Consider the following 17508-nt stretch of genomic DNA (forward strand, 5'->3'; position numbering starts at 1 on the left):
AAGTGTATTTCTTTTTTTAGCTTTAACTTTTCATATTTCAGCATTGTCACCACATTTGCAAACAACTTTTCTCTTCATAGAATTTTCTTTCAATAAAGAAATAAAGTGCAAAAATGTCAAAGCATCATAACAAACAGTTATGTCAAATAGTAGCAGAAGTGCACTTTTTGGAGAGCTGTATTATTTTCAGTTTTGTGCCCAAGGGACTGATTTTATGTCACGCCTGTAAACCTGGTTTTATGTTTGATCACGTTTTGTTTTGTTTTCTGGACTCTTGTTTCGTTTTTTCACTTCCTGGTTTGTTTTTGTTACCATGACAATTCATTGATTTTCACCTTGCCCTCCTAGTCACGCCCCTGCCCTCAGTCCTGCACCTGTTCCTAATTATCACGGCCACTACTTAAGTCATTTTTCTTTCTGTCCATCAGATCTGGGATTTTTGCATTCTGCCTTCACGCCTTCACGCACCCTCGATTACCTTGTCATCCATGCCCCTTGTACCGGTCACAGTAAGTGTTTTTGTGTCAATTATTCATAGTTCTGCCACAGTGCAAGTTTATAATATAATAAAATAAATAGGTTAAATAAATGATAAATGGGTTGTACTTATATAGCGCTTTTCTACCTTCAAGGTACTCAAAGCGCTTTGACACTACTTCCACATTTACACACACTGATGGAGGGAGCTGCCGTGCAAGGTGTTAACCATCAGGAGCAAGGGTGAAGTGTCTTACTCAGGACACAACCGACGTGACGAGGTTGGTACTAGGTGGGAATTAAACCAGGGACCCTCGGGTTGCGCACTGCCACATTTTAATTATTCAAACTTAAAAGTACAACAAAAATCGCTCAAGGCGAAGGCACAACTTAGCTAAGGAAAACAAAAGTAAGACTTTACTGTGGCATAAACAGGGCATGCAAGGCACATCAATAGTGCAAAACATGAACAATGTCGCCAGGCAGACTGACCGACAAAGACAGGCTTAAATAATAATAATCCCGTGATTAGCGACAAATGAGGCAGGTGAAACTAATGTGTCGCCATGGTGACAAAAACAAACAAGGAAGCGCAAACAGGAAGTAATGACGTCTAAAACTAATAGAACATAACAAAATGACATTATGGATGTATGTTATATTGTCCCTATATTCCAGCCAGTTAATTCATTTTTGGGGGGAATTGAGGGGATTACAATTTCTTTCTTTTATTTTTTTTCAACGTACCATATTTCCTTGAATAGCCGCCAGGTATATAGTAGGTGCCTGCCTTGAATTACTGCCGAGTCAAACTCGTCACGTCACAAGTGACACTTCCCCTGTCATCGTTTTCAAAATGGAGGAGGCTGATTTCAATAATTTGGAATCGCATAAAGGGAAGAAGATTAAGAGCTATTCAGTAGGGTTTAAGGTCCAAGCTATTGAATATGCTAAAAAGAACAGTAAGCAGCTATGTTTTATTAATATACCGTAGCTGCGTGTGTCAAATATGAGTCATTAAATGACTCACGCCTCCTGGTGGTTGTCGTTCATGCCATCGAGCAGTTGTTTTGTTTTCCTGTTTGTATTTTTGGAGCCAAGTTTTGTACCTCTTTGTGAGCGCCCTTAGTTTGTTTATTTTTGTATTTAGTATTCCAAATAAACCATGTACTCACAGTCACGTCTGGCTCGTCCCGTATTCTCCTTGCATCGAAGAAGCAAAAATAATCCATGTCCGGGTGTGACATTTTATTTAACAGTATATTATTATTTATACACATATAGTGATCACAGAGACAGGTTGTTTTTGTGTTACTGTGTATATTTGTTTTTCTGAAAAATCCCACTTAATACACTTTGGGTAACAACAGTCAATATTTATTTATCTTATTCTTTTTTTAGGGGGGTAACAGTCAATATTTATTAGATTCTTTTTTTTTCTTATATAATAAAAGTGAGCTTTTGTTAAACCAAATATTGTTTTTTTCCATGTACAACAACCTATCTGGACTCGATAAGGAATCGGTTCGATAAGAGGATTCGATAATAGGCTCGACTCGATAATTTCTTATCAAACATCATCCCTACCTACAAGCATGTTTAACACACATAGATTCCTTTCTTTCATGAAAACAAGAATATAAGTTAGTGTATTACCTGATTCTGATGACTCGCATTGATTGGAATCAGACAGTAGTGCTGATAACGTCCACATTTTCAAATGGAGGAGAAAAAAAGCTCTTGTTTCTTTCCAATACCACATGAAAGTGGTTGTTTTTTGGCCTCTTGTTCATCAAGCTTCCATACTCATTTTTATACACTTTACAAGAAACACATTGGCGGCAAAGTCCGTAGCTTGCGAGCTTGCTGCACACCAACTTTCTGAGACTCTTATTTTGTTAGCGCAGGCAAGATGAAGCTGCGCTTTTATTGTGGAGACAGGAATTGTGTTGTCAGTCTTTAGAGTTTTGACAGCAGGTACGACGCAAGAGTCTGTTGAAATAAAAAGTGTTTCTCTCCTTCCTGTCGGTCATTTTTTCTTAATAATGAGCTGGCAGCAGTCAGCGTCATCTCACAAGACCCTCGGGTGCCGTGGATGTCAATCAAGTGACGAAAGAAATCCTGCAGCTTCATTTGCTGCTGCTGTTCTCACCAGCGCATGTGTGTTTCTTCAGCTGGTACTTGTAAGTGAATCGTTCACCGCACACACTGCAACTCAACACTTTCTTACAAGTAAGTGTCCTCATGTGTCTTAGGAGATTCGTCCGTTCACTAAAGCTTTTGTTGCAGTTGGAACACGTAAAAGGTTTTTCTCCGGTGTGTGTTTTCATGTGTATTTTCAAACTTTGATTTGCATTAAAGCCTTTGCCGCAGACTAAACAGGAAATAGTTTTCTCTCCTGTGTGTATTCTTGTGTGCCTTACAAGGTTTGTTCGTTCATAAAAGCTTTTGTTGCAGACTGAACAGATAAAAGGTTTATCCCCAGTGTGAATCCGCATGTGTATTTTCAGATGTTGATTTCGTCTGAAAACGACACCGCAGGCTGAACAACAGAAAGGCTTCTCTCCGGTGTGTGTTCTACTGTGTCTTGTCATCTCTCCCTTGCGGGAGAATCTTTTATCGCAAAATGAGCAAACGAAGGGTTTCTCTTCACTGTGCGTACTCATGTGCGCTTTTAAAGTGTCCTTCTGAGTGAACGCCTGACGACAAACTGAGCAGATGTACGGTTTTTCTCCCATGTGCTCTTCCAAAGCCGACTTGCAGGTAAAAGCTCTGCCACATTGAAAGCATTTCCAGTTTCTGTTGCCGTGAGAGCTCACGTGTGCCATCAGAGTTTTCTTGAACCCGAAGGTTTTGTCGCACCGAAAGCATTTCCAATGTTTGTTGTCGTTATCTTTAGAGTCTTCATCATCAGTGTCAGGAGAGTGTGAGGTTGTGTCCTCACTATCTGATAGTGGAGCTAAGAGCTTGTCTGCTTGTGATCCTCCACAGTGGTCTCCATCAGCTTCTGTTGTCATGTGTTGTGTTGAGCTGCTGCTTGGAGGCTCCCCCCCTCCCCTCTCCTCACTTTCACTTTTGACCTCATATTCTTCATCCTTCACAATGACACTAATCAGTGGGAACTCTTCCAACAATTCAGACTTCGCTCCCTCCTGACTGATGCTGTGCTCTTCTTCCTCCTCTTTAAAGTGCAGGGGCTGTGGCTCCTCCTGCTCCCCCCTACAGTTCCACTTCTGCTGCTCAATGGCACCATGTTGGTCACTGATGTCTGCAGGATACAAGACAAACATATTTTCAATGACGGTTTCCTGAAGACATAAAGCGGTGTCCTGTGACGACATAAACTCTTGCGTACATTTTTTTTCCTCTGCGAATAGAACTTAATGCTGAGCAATAAAACGATATCAATATATATTATGATAGCCTATCATATATACAAACCCCGTTTCCATATGAGTTGGGAAACTGTTAGATGTAAATTTAAACAGAATACAATGATTTGCAAATCCTTTTCAACCCATATTCAGTTGAATGCACTACAAAGACAACATATTTGATGTTCAAACTTATAAACATATTTTTTTTTTGCAAATAATAATTAACTTAGAATTTCATGGCTGCAACACAAGCCAAAGTAGTTGGGAAAGGGCATGTTCACCACTGTGTTACATCACCTTTTCTTTTAACAACACTCAACAAATGTTTGGGAAATCACCATAAATGATTCCCGGGCGCGGCACCACTGCTGCCCATTGCTCCCCTCACCATCCAGGGGGTAAACCAAGGGTGATGGGTCAAATGCAGAGAATAATTTCGCCACATCTTGTATGCGTGTGACAATCATTGGTACTTTAACTTTTAACTTTAACTGAGGGAACTAAGGGGCTTCACGGTGGCAGAGGGGTTAGTGCGTCTGCCTCACAATACGAAGTTCCTGCAGTCCTGGGTTCAAATCCAGGTTCGGGATCTTTCTGTGTGGAGTTTGCATGTTCTCCCCCTGAATGCGTGGGTTCCCTCCAGGTACTCCGGCTTCCTCCCACTTCCAAAGACATGCACCTGGGGATAGGTTGATTGGCAACACTAAATTGGCCCTAGTGTGTGAATGTGAGTGTGAATGTTGTCTGTCTATCTGTGTTGGCCCTGCGATGAGGTGGCGACTTGTCCAGGGTGTACCCCGCCTTTCGCCCGATTGTAGCTGAGATAGGCGCCAGCGCCCCCCGCGACCTCAAAAAGGGAATAAGCGGTAGAAAATGGATGGATGGATGGATGAGGAAACTAATTGTTGAAGCTTTGAAAGTGGAATTCTTTACCATTCTTGCTTGATGTACAGCTTAAGTTGTACAGTCCGGGGTCTCCGCTGTCGTATTTTACGCTTCATAATGCGCCACACATTTTTGATGGGAGACATGTCTGGACTGCAGGCGGGCAAGGAAAGTACCCACACTCTTTTACTACGAAGCCACGCTGATACAACACGTGGCTCGGCATTGTTTTGCTGAAATAAGCAGGGGCGTCCATGATAACATTGCTTTGATGACAACATATGTTGCTCCAAAACCTGTATGCACCATTCAGCATTAATGGTGCCTTCACAGATGTGTAAGTTACCCATGCCTTGGGCACTAATACACCCCCATACCATCACAGATGCTGGCTTTTGAACTCAGCGCCTATAACAATCCGGATGGTTATTTTCCTCTTTGTTCTGGAGGACACTACGTCCATAGTTTCCAAATATAATTTGAAATGTGGACTCGTCAGACCACTCAACACTTCTCCACTTTGCATCAGTCCATCTTAGATGAGCTCGGGCCCGGCGTTCCTCGGTGTTGTTGATAAATGGCATTCGCTTTGCAGAGTAGAGTTTTAACTTGCATTTACAAATGTAGCGACCAACTTTAGTTACTGACAGTGGTTTTCTGAAGTGTTCCTGAGCCCATGTGGTGATATCCTTTACACACTGATGTCGGTTTTTGATGCAGTACCGCCTGAGGGATCAAATGTCCGTAATATCATCACTTACATGCAGTGATTTCTCCGGATTCTTTGAACCTTTTGATAATTTTACGCACCATAGATGGTAAAATCCCTAAATTCCTTGCAATAGATCGTTGAGAAATGTTGTTCTAAAACTGTTCGACTATTTGCTTACAAATTGGTGACCCTCACCCCATCCTTGTTTGTGAATTACTTAGCATTTCATGGAAGCTGCTTTTATACCCAATCATGGCACCCAACTGTTCCCAATTAGCCTGCACACCTGTGGGATGTTCCAAATAAGTGTTTGATGAGCATTCCTCAACTTTATTGGTATTTATTGCCACGTTTCCCAACTTCTTTGTCACGTGTTACTGGCATCAATTCTAAAGTTAATGATTATTTGCAAAAAAAAAAATATGCTTATCAGTTTTAACATCAAATATGTTGTCTTTGTAGCATATTCAACTGAATATGGGTTGAAAATGATTTGCAAATCATTGTATTCCGTTTATATTTACATCTAAAATAATTTCCCAACTCATATGGAAACGGGGTTTGTTTATGTATATATATATATATATATATATATATATATATATATATATATATATATATATATATATATATATATATATATATATATATATGTATATATATATATATATATATATATATTTGGGGTGTAACGGTACACAAAAATTTCGGTTCGGTACGTACCTCGGTTAAGAGGTCACGAGTCGGTTCATTTTCGGTACAGTAAGAAAACAACAAAATATACATTTTTTTTGGTTATTTATTTACCAAATTTGTAAACAATGGCATAACATACTGTACATATACACACAGGGTCGATTGCCAAGGTTAATGTGGTCAACATATATAAAATAAAAATTAAATAAGATAAGGCTCAGACTGTTTTTTTTAACAATTATAAAGTGCTTTTTTGATTGATTGATTGATTGAGACTTTTAATCAGTAGGTTGCACAGTACAGTACATATTCCGTACAATTGACCACTAAATGGTAACACCCCAATAAGTTTTTCAACTTGTTTAAGTCGGGGTCCACCTTCATCAGCACACACCCCCCAGCCTGGCTAACTTGGGAGTAAGAGGATATATGGGCTTATTGTTCGTCCACCATAGAAGTGGGTCAAAATCTAGTTTTTAATGGAATACAGCAACCCCTTGTGACCCTGAACGGGACAAGCGGTAGAAAATGGATGGATGGATGGTCTTAAATCTGCTGCTATAAAAACATTTGTTATTGAGGAGAGGCTTCTTGAATGCGGTGGTGACGCTTCAGAAGGAGTAAGCATGTTTGACGTGTTGGCAGAAGCGTACCCTACTGCTGCTGAACAATGTCATGCAAACCTCTGTCCTCCATTGTTGTATCGCACCACGCAGCCAAAGTGTTCCCAAACGGGAGATGTTAACAAGGCAGGAGGGTCTTCCAGTTCTGGCTTTTGCATGTTTTCCTAGCCCGGTCGCTGCTAGCCTGCCGTGTGTTGTGCCTCGCTCTGCATTGTTTACACAACCTGCAGTGCGCTACCTAATATGTCCGTGTGGAAATTCATTCTGTACACCGAAACTGTTCAATACAAATACACCTACCGTTACACCCCTTATATATATATATATATATATATATATATATATATATATATATATATATATATATACATATATATATATATATATATATATATATATACACACATACACATACAGGTGCTGGTCATATTAGAATATCATGAAAAAGTTGATTTATTTCATTAATTCAATTTAGAAAGTCAAACTTGTAGAATGTTTACATTCATTCCAAACAGACTGATACATTTCAAGTGTTTTTTGCCAAAAAGGAGATGATTATAGCTGACAACCAATGAAAACCCTAAATTCAACATCTCAGAAAATTAGAATATGGTGAAAAGGTCAGATATTGAAGACACCTGGTGCCACACTCTAATTAGCTAACTAACTCAAAACACCTGGAAAAGCCTTTAAATGGTCTCTCGTTTTGATTCTGTATGACACACAATCATGGGGAAGACTGCTGACTTGACAACTGTCCAAAAGAGGACCATTGATATTTTAAAGAAGGAGGGCAAGACACAAAAGGTCATTGCCAAAGAGGTTGGATGTTCCCAGAGCTCTGTGTCCAAGCACATTAAAAGAGAGGCGAATGGAAGACAAAGATGTGGTAGAAAAAGTGTACAAGCAAGAGGGATAACCGCGCCCTGGAGAGGATTGTCAAACAAAACCGATTCAAAAATGTGGGGGAGATCCACAAAGAGTGGACTGCAGCTGGAGTCAGTGCTTCAAGAACCACCACGCACCGACGTATGCAAGATATGGGCTTCAGCTGTCGCATTCCTTGTGTAAAGCCACTCTTGAATAAGAGACGACGTCAAAAGCGTCTCGCCTGGGCTCAAGACAAAAAGGACTGGACTGCTGCTGAGTGGTCCAAAGTTGGGTTTCAGATGAAAGTAAATGTTGCATCTCCTTTGGAAATCAAGGTCCCAGAGTCTGGAGGAAGAGAGGAGAGGCACAGAATCCACGTTGCCTGAAGTCCAGTGTCAAATGTCCACAATCGGTAATGGTCTGGGGTGCCATGTCATCTGCTGGTGTTGGTCCACTGTGTTTCCTGAGGTCTAGGGTCAATGCAGCAGTCTACCAGGAAGTTTTAGAACACTTTATGCTGCCTGCCGCGGACCAATTTTATGGAGGTGAAGATTTCATTTTCCAACATGACTTGGCACCAGCACACAGTGCCAAATCTACCAGTACCTGGTTTAAGGACCATGGTATCCCTGTTCTTGATTGGCCTGCAAACTCACCTGACCTTAACCCCATAGAAAAGCTATGGAGTATTGTGAGGCGGAAGATGCGAGATGCCAGACCCAACAATGCTGAAGAGCTGAAGGCCACTATTAAAGCAAGCTGGGCTCTCATAAGACCTGAGGAGTGCAACAGACTGGTGGACTCCATGCCACGCCGTATTGCTGCAGCAATTCAGGCAAAAGGAGCTGCAACTAAGTATTGATTGCCGTACATGCTGAAACTTTCCATGTTCATACTTTTCAGTTGGCCCACATTTCTAAAAAATATTTTTTGGTACTAGTAGTAACTAATATTCTAATTTTCTGAGATACTGAATTTGGGATTTTCAGTAATTGTCAGTATTAATCATCAAAATTTAAAGAAATAAACATTTCAAATATATCACTACGTGTGTAATGAATTGATATAATATGTAAGTTTCACGTTCTGAATATAATTACTGAAATAAATCAACTTTTTCATGATATTCTAATAATATGAACAGCACCTGTATATATATGTATATATTAATGAAATCAAACAATAGATGTCCGCTAACTTTTTGCAACTCAACGCCAAAAAAACGGAAATGCTGATTATCGGTCCTGCTAAACACCGACCTCTATTTAATAATACAACTCTAACATTTGACAACCAAACAATTAAACAAGGCGACTCGGTAAAGAATCTGGGTATTATCTTTGACCCAACTCTCTCCTTTGAGGCACACATTAAAAGCGTTACTAAAACGGCCTTCTTTCATCTCCGTAATATCGCTAAAATTCGCTCCATTCTGTCCACTAAAGACGCTGAGATCATTATCCATGCGTTTTGTTACGTCTCGCCTCGATTACTGTAACGTATTATTTTCGGGTCTCCCCATGTCTAGCATTAAAAGATTACAGTTGGTACAAAATGCGGCTGCTAGACTTTTGACAAAAACAAGAAAGTTTGATCACATTACGCCTGTACTGGCTCACCTGCACTGGCTTCCTGTGCACTTAAGATGTGACTTTAAGGTTTTACTACTTACGTATAAAATACTACACGGTCTAGCTCCATCCTATCTTGCAGATTGTATTGTACCATATGTCCCGGCAAGAAATCTGCGTTCAAAGGACTCCGGCTTATTAGTGATTCCCAAAGCCCCAAAAAAGTCTGCGGGCTATAGAGCTTTTTCATTTCGGGCTCCAGTACTCTGGAATGCCCTCCCGGTAACAGTTCGAGATGCCACCTCAGTAGAAGCATTTAAGTCTCACCTAAAACTCATTTGTATACTCTAGCCTTTAAATAGACTCCCTTTTTAGACCAGTTGATCTGCCGTTTCTTTTCTTTTCCTCCTATGTCCCACTCTCCCTTGTGGAGGGGGTCCGGTCCGATCCGGTGGCCATGTACTGCTTGCCTGTGTATCGGCTGGGGACATCTCTGCGCTGCTGGTCCGCCTCCGCTTGGGATGGTTTCCAGCTGGCTCCGCTGTGAACGGGACTCTCGCTGCTGTGTTGGATCCGCTTTGGACTGGACTCTCGCGACTGTGTTGGATCCATTATGGATTGAACTTTCACAGTATCATGTTAGACCCGCTCGACATCCATTGCTTTCCTCCTCTCCAAGGTTCTCATAGTCATCATTGTCACCGACGTCCCACTGGGTGTGAGTTTTCCTTGCCCTTATGTGGGCCTACCGAGGATGTCGTAGTGGTTTGTGCAGCCCTTTGAGACACTAGTGATTTAGGGCTATATAAGTAAACATTGATTGATTGATATATATGCGGATATGAGTTTTGGTCCATATCAAAATTTCCTTCTGCTGCTCGATTACCGTTTTCGGCTATACATTTTACCCCTTGAAGTTCGTAATCTGGAATCTAATTTGGATTTTCTTTTGGGGAACATTTTGTTTTTGTTCCACCTTTCTCAGTTGACTTTGATCAAAGTTTCAATTCACTTTTTCAGCGGTACATAAGCGCCTATAATTGCCACAAGTCAGTGTTTAAAAATGCTAAAATCATGTTAAATTGTTGATATTTTATATATATTCTGTGTAAAAAAAAGTCCAATTAATAGGAAATAGGAGTCTTCGCTGTGGACCCTGATTATAAATGTGTTACATTATGATATTATCCTTCTCCTCACCTGGACTGTGATGAAGCTGTGAGGACTCAGGTGGTTTGTCTTCATGCTCTTCAGTCTTCACAGAGACAACAGTCAGTGGAAACTTGCTGAGATCAGCCTCCTCCTGCCCGAGAAGACACTCTTCATCCTGAGTGGTCCGACATTCCTCCTCTTCCTCTTTAATGTGGGGGTGCTGTGGTTCCTCTTCTTCCTTCTTGATGTGGGCGGGCGGCTGAGCATCTGTTAAGTAAGTAAATAAGTCAGCAATAACAGAGAATGAATGTAGTTTAGACAGTGTTAATAAAGGAAAGACAAAAGAAATGCGAGAGAATTATATTTTGAATGTCCAGCCACTTTTTTAATCTTACACGGGAGTAAACAAAGCAGAGGTTTTACCACTAGCTGGGAGTTTAAAATAATTCAAAACTCAAAATCCTTCTTATTCCCTTTTATTCACATTTTGTTATGTTGGAAAATGTGTTTTTTGTCCTCAAAATTTTACACACAATACCTCAATGTGGGGGGAAAAAAATTCCCCAAAATTTGCAAATGTGTTACAAATTAAAAAAAATTCTAAAAATCACACGTACATAAGTATTCACAGTCTTAGTTGATGAACCTTTGGCAGCAATTACAGCCTCAAGTCTTTTTGAACACAAGCTTGGCACACCTATCTTTGGGCAGTTTCAACCACTCCTCTTTGCAACACCTCTCAAAATGCATCAGGTTGGATGGGAAGCGTAGGTTTTCACCCAGGATGTCTCTGAACATTGCTGCATTCATCTTTCCCTCTATCTTGACTAGTCTCCCAGTTTGAAACACCAAACAATGTCACAATACATGATTATAAAATCAAAATCCTTTCTTATTCACATTTTGTTATGTTACAGTCTTATTCCAAATTGGAATACATTATTTTTCTCCTCAAAATTCTACACACAATGCCCCATTACAATGTGAAAAACATTTGTTCCCCCAAAATTTTTATAACTTAAAAAAACAAAACATGTATGTAAGTATTCACAGCCTTAGTTTATGCACCTTTGGCAGCAATTACAGCCTCAAGTCTTTTTGCACACATTGCCACAAGCTTGGCACACCTATCTTTGGGCAGTTTCAACCACTCCTCTTTGCAACACCTCTCAAGCTGCAACAGTCGGTTCGGAAGCGTAGGTTTTCACCCAGGATGTCTCTGAACATTGCTGCATTCATCTTTAGCTCTATCCTTACTATTCCTACTATCCTAGTTTGAAAGACCAAACAATGCCACAATACATGACCACAAAATCCTTTCTTATACACTTTTTTTCACATTTTTTTATATTTTAGTCTCATTCGAAATTGGAATACATTATTTTTGTCCTCAAAATGTGTCCATGACAATGTGAAAAACATTTGTTCCCCCAAAATTTTAAAACGTAAAAAAAAAAAAATTACACGTGTATAAGTATTCACAGCCTTTGTTGATGCAACTTTGGTAGAAATTTCAACCTCAAGTCTTTTTTAACACGATGCAACAAGCTTGGCACACCTATCTTTGGGCAGTTTCAACCATTCCTCTTTGCAGCACCTCTCAAGCTCCATCAGTTTGGGTGGGAAGCATCGGCTTTCATCCAGGATATCTCTGTACATTGCTGCATTCATCTTTCCCTCCATCCCAGGGGTGTCAAACTCATTTTCAATGGAGGGCCACATCGCAGTAATAGCTGCTTTCTAAGGGCTGCTTTTTTAAACATGAATTACATTTTGCATGCAGGTAATAATTTATGTATGACCTGCTTTAAAATCCTAAATAAAGGTGACTAGCAAATATTTAACTATTTGTTTTTATCTCACAAAAATAGTTTTGCAATACAGTATGGAAAAATATAATTGGTAGGATTAAAGTTAAAAATATGCATTTTATTTTCTGCCAAAGTTGAAAGAACGAATGCATTTAGTAAAAAAAAAAAATATAAAAATATATATATATAAATATACCGTATTTCCTTGAATAGCCGCTGGGGCGCTAATTTATTTAAAACCTCTTCTCACTCCTGCACTTATTCAAGGCATGTGGTAAAAGTAAGCAGGCGCTAATAATTTTAAAACCTCTTCTCACCCCTGCGCTTACCAATGGCATGCAGTAAAAAATTGAGTGTGATAAAAAAAAAAAACAAGTCTTCCGCGACCGCGACCCGGTGGTTGGGGACCACTGCTCTACAACGTGTCATCGCGCCCACCTATACACCATGCTATCTGCGTGCCAGTCGGACACGTGCATTTTGCAGCTTCTCATACGAGATTGCAATGCATACTTGGTCAACAGCCGTACCTTTTACACTGACGGTTGTGATATAAACAACTTTAAAACTCTTATTAATATGCGCCACACTCTGTGAACCCTAACCAAACAAGAATAACAAACACATTTCTGGAGAACATTGGCTCTGTAACAACTTATAAACATAACATAAGAATTACCCAGAATTCCAATGCATCCATGACTCTTAGCTATATTAAACACGCGCCCCCAACCCCGCCCACCTCAACCGACGCACGGAGAGGGGGAGGGGGGTGTTTGGTGCTAGCGGGTGTATAATATAGCCAAGAGTCATGGATGCATTGGCATTTTGGGTAATTCTTATGTTGCGTTTATAATGTGTTACAGAGCCAATGTTCTCCAGAAATGTGTTTGGTTAGGGTTCACAGAGTGTGGCGCATATTAGTAAGAGTGTTAAAGTTGTTTTATATCTCAACCATTAGTGTGATCTGTATGGCTGTGGAACAAGACCCCTGGTTTACACACAGTACATGTATAATAAAAACCCCACCGCCATTTTGAAAATGATGGCAGGGGAAGCGTCACTCGTGACGTCACGAATTTGACCCGGCGGTAAAAGTAAGCATGCGCTAATAAATTTAGGGAGCGAGTTTTACCCGGCAGTAATTTAAGGCATGCCTGGCGGCTGATCAAGGAAATACGGTACATATTTTTTTTAATTGAAACCTATTTTTTTCAGGCTTTCACGGGCCAGAGCTGGCCCCCGGGCCTTAAGTTTGACACCTGTGCTCTATCCTGACTAGTCTCCCAGTTCCTGCTGTTAAAAAAACACCCCCACAGCATGATGCTGCCACCACCATGCTTCACTGTAGAGATGGTATTGGCCTGGTTTCCTCCAAACATGACGCCTGGCATTCACGCCAAAGACTTCAATCTCTGAAATTGGTTTCTAAATGTCTTAAAGTCTTTCAGGTGCATTTTGGCAAACTTTTTTTCCTATGATGGTTGTCAGAGGCAGGACACACCTTCTTATAAATCTTTTTTCAAATAGAACCAGAAACAATCGCACACCTACTTGACTGTTGGACACACAATGAAAAAAAACCTGGACACGCAGCAGCTGATTCACACTAAATAAAAAAATGTGACATCCCATTTTATTCGAATTACCCATTCATACGCAAAAAACTTTCCCGACAGACCTCAAACTCTGGCCAAATACCACGCACATACAGAACCCAAAACCAGTGAAGTTGGCACGTTGTGTAAAAGGGCGTCCATGATAACGTTGCTTGGATGGCAACATAAATTACACATATATTGCCAAAAGTATTTGGCCAACCATCTAAATCAAGGGTCAGGAACGTTTTTGCCTGAGAGAGCCAAGAAGCCAAATATTTTAAAATGTATTTACGTAAGAGCCATGCCATATTTTTTTTTAACACTGAACACAACTAAACGCGTGCATTTTTAAGTAAGGCCAACATTTCTAGAGTATAATAGGTCTTATTCTCTGTAATACCATTGTTATTCTGAAGCTAACTTTCGGGTCTCCCCATGTCTAGCATTAAAAGCTTACAGTTGGTACAAAATGCGGCTGCTAGACTTTTGACAAGAACAAGAAAGTTTGATCACATTACGCCTGTACTGGCTCACCTGCACTGGCTTCCTGTGCACTTAAGATGTGACTTTAAGGTTTTACTACTTACGTATAAAATACTACACGGTCTAGCTCCATCCTATCTTGCCGATTGTATTGTACCATATGTCCCGGCAAGAAATCTGCGTTCAAAAGACTACGGCTTATTAGTGATTCCTAGAGCCCAAAAAAAGTCTGCGGGCTATAGAGCGTTTTCCGTTCGGGCTCCAGTACTCTGGAAGGCCCTCCCGGTAACAGTTCGAGATGCTACCTCAGTAGAAGCATTTAAGTCTCACCTTAAAACTCATCTGTATACTCTAGCCTTTAAATAGACCTCCTTTTTAGACCAGTTGATCTGCCGCTTCTTTTCTTTCTCCTATGTCCCCCCCTCCCTTGTGGAGGGGGTCCGGTCCGATGACCATGGATGAAGTACTGGCTGTCCAGAGTCGAGACCCAGCATGGACCGCTCGCCTGTATCTGTTAGGGACATCTCTACGCTGCTGATCCGCCTCCGCTTGAGATGGTTTCCTGTGGACGGGACTCTCGCTGCTGTCTTGGATCCGCTTAAACTGAACTCTCGCGGCTGTGTTGGAGCCACTATGGATTGAACTTTCACAGTATCATGTTAGACCCGCTCGACATCCATTGCTTTCGGTCCCTTAGAGGGGGGGCTGGGATTGCCCACATCTGAGGTCCTCTCCAAGGTTTCTCATAGTCAGCATTGTCACTGGCGTCCCACTGGAGGTGAATTCTCCCTGCCCACTGGGTGTGAGTTTTCCTTGCCCTTTTGTGGGTTCTTCCGAGGATGTTGTAGTCGTAATGATTTGTGCAGTCCTTTGAGACATTTGTGATTTGGGGCTATATAAATAAACATTGATTGATTGAACTGTAGAAGGGGCCTGCAGCGAAGCGGGGTGTTGCCAGGACTGGCCTCGTAATCAGCGACAGGTGCGAAGATGGCCCGCCTGGGCCTTGTCATCTAATTGCCTGTCGCTCTGTTATAAGCAGCAGCCAGGAGGAGAGACGGGGTTGGGCCTGGAGCCCCCTTAGGAGCCCAGTCTGGATTGTATTTTTTTACTCATCCTTCCCCAGCGTTTACCTTTTTCCCATCTTTAACGGAGCGCCTTATGGCGACCCATCAGCGTTTTGGTTCTGTAACCTTGTACACTGTTTGTATAATCTTGAACAGGTTTGTGCTGAAAACAATGTTTCGTTGTACTTGTGCAATGACAATAAAGACCTACCTACTAGAGATGCGCGGTTTGCGGTCTCATCCGCGGAGTCCGCGGATGAGACCGCGGGTCGGGCGGTTGACATGACGAAAAAATAGATTTTAATTAGATTCGGGCGGGTGGCGGTTGAACCATCCGGAAATATTTGATATACATGATTCTGGGATCAGTATTCTTTGCCATTCAAAGAGCCATTTAAGACCCGTGTCACAAAGCAAAGAAGACAATAGGAAACGCTATTATTCTCTTGAACGACTGCCGGCAGTCACTCAGTTAATAAGTATTAGGGCGTGCTATGAAGCCATTGGCTTTGTCGCCTTTTACAACATGTACGATCTGCTTGTCAGTCCAGCATCATGTTGTGTGTGGCTTCCGCAGACACACGCACACAACTGCAAGGCATACTGGGTGACACAGAGCACACTAATGGTTGTGATATAATAATAGGCGCCACGCTGTGAAGCCACACCAATTAAGAACGACAAACACATTTCGTGAGAACATCCTCACAGTAACACAACATAAACGCAACACAACAAATACCCAGAATCCTTTGTATTCATAACACTTCCTGACTATTTTATACACCTCGCTAGCAGCAAACCCTGACACCCCCCCCCCTCCCCATGCGTCGGTAAGGTGGGCGGGGTTGGGGGCGCGGGGGTGTAAAATATATTCAGGATGTTTCACGGATACAAAGGATTCTGGGTATTTGTTGTGTTGCGTTTATGTTGTGTTACTGTGAGGATGTTCTGCCGAAATGTGTTTGTCAATCTTGTTGGGTGTGGCTTCACAGCGTGGCGCATATTAGTAAGTGTTAAAGTTGTTTATATCACAACCATCAGTGTACTCTGCATCACCCAGTATGCCTTGCAATCTTGTTCGTGTAGTTGCGGAAGCTGCACACATGTTGCCGGACTAACAATCGGTTTGTACATGTTGTTGAAGGTGTCTAAGGCAATGGCTTCACAGCACGCCCATATTCTTGTCATCAGGATGAACGCTATTGGATAGTCACGAGAACCTTAGCGGCTCCAATTGTCTTCGTTACTCTGTGAAACAGGTTTAAATAGCTCTGTGAGTGGTAAAGGCGGCCGACCTCTGACGTATTTCAGCGGGCGGTTGGCGGGCGGGTACGGTCCTGATAAAATGTTGGTTCGGATGAACGGCGGGTGGATGACGACTTTGGTGATGCGGTTGCGGATGATATAATTGCCTATCCGTGCATCTCTACTGCCGACCTACCTATCCTCACATTATAAACAATGTGCGAACTTTATCGTCGACGTTCTCTACTAAATCCTTTCAGTTTGAATAAAAAAATCTCATTTCAGTAGGCCTTTAAAAATTTTACACGCATGACCTACATGAGTACAAATGTGAGCGTAAGAAGTAAACAAACCTGACGAAACAACTCCATGCGTCTTGAAAACAGCGTCAAGTCGTTGATGTTGTCGCTCCTTCTCCTCTTTAGTTAGACAAAGTTCCTCCTCGTATTCTGCTATCGTTCTTTCGCACATTTTCACACAATCACAACACTTTATCTCTTCTTAGCGATGGGTTTCTTCAGTCTTTTTCTTAGCAGCTAGCACGCTAAGCTAGTCTAATAAATGACAAAGTCCCTAACACAAATGTATCCGGACTCCACAATTATAAACACTTTGTTGCACTAATTCAGAACGCAAAACATTGAGTACACATAAAAACGTATTCACTGTCAAAAACGACAACTTGTTTCGTTTTCATTGTTGTATTTCTTCTTCCTTGTTTTTTTCTTCTTCTTTATATTTCCGGCAGTCTCGACGTCAGCGAATCACTCATGGGCATTACTGCCCTTTACTGGTTTTTAGCGGTACTACTTTAGCCACAGTTTTTCACAGGCTCTTTCCTGCCTGTGTATTTTTAAATGTTATCTTGAGTCAAAGTAGCCTTGTATATAGCTTTGATAAGCATTGGATGTTACATTGAAACATTATATGGAATT

At 41.3% G+C, this 17508-nt stretch overlaps 1 protein-coding gene across 1 annotated transcript; it reads right to left on the reverse strand.

Annotated features, from left to right (window-relative positions):
• Window positions 1–1832: 1832 nt before the first annotated feature.
• On the reverse strand, window positions 1833–17304 carry LOC133545536 (zinc finger protein OZF-like). The gene is made up of 3 exons (XM_061891226.1): window positions 16927–17304; window positions 10412–10630; window positions 1833–3745 (listed from the first exon to the last, which is right to left on the reverse strand). The coding sequence occupies exons 1-3, from the start codon at window positions 17042–17044 to the stop codon at window positions 2607–2609; spliced, it is 1476 nt and encodes a 491-aa protein (XP_061747210.1). The 5' UTR covers window positions 17045–17304; the 3' UTR covers window positions 1833–2606.
• Window positions 17305–17508: the final 204 nt, after the last annotated feature.

This window comes from Nerophis ophidion, linkage group LG28, assembly GCF_033978795.1.
Source record: "Nerophis ophidion isolate RoL-2023_Sa linkage group LG28, RoL_Noph_v1.0, whole genome shotgun sequence".
NCBI lineage: Eukaryota > Metazoa > Chordata > Actinopteri > Syngnathiformes > Syngnathidae > Nerophis > Nerophis ophidion.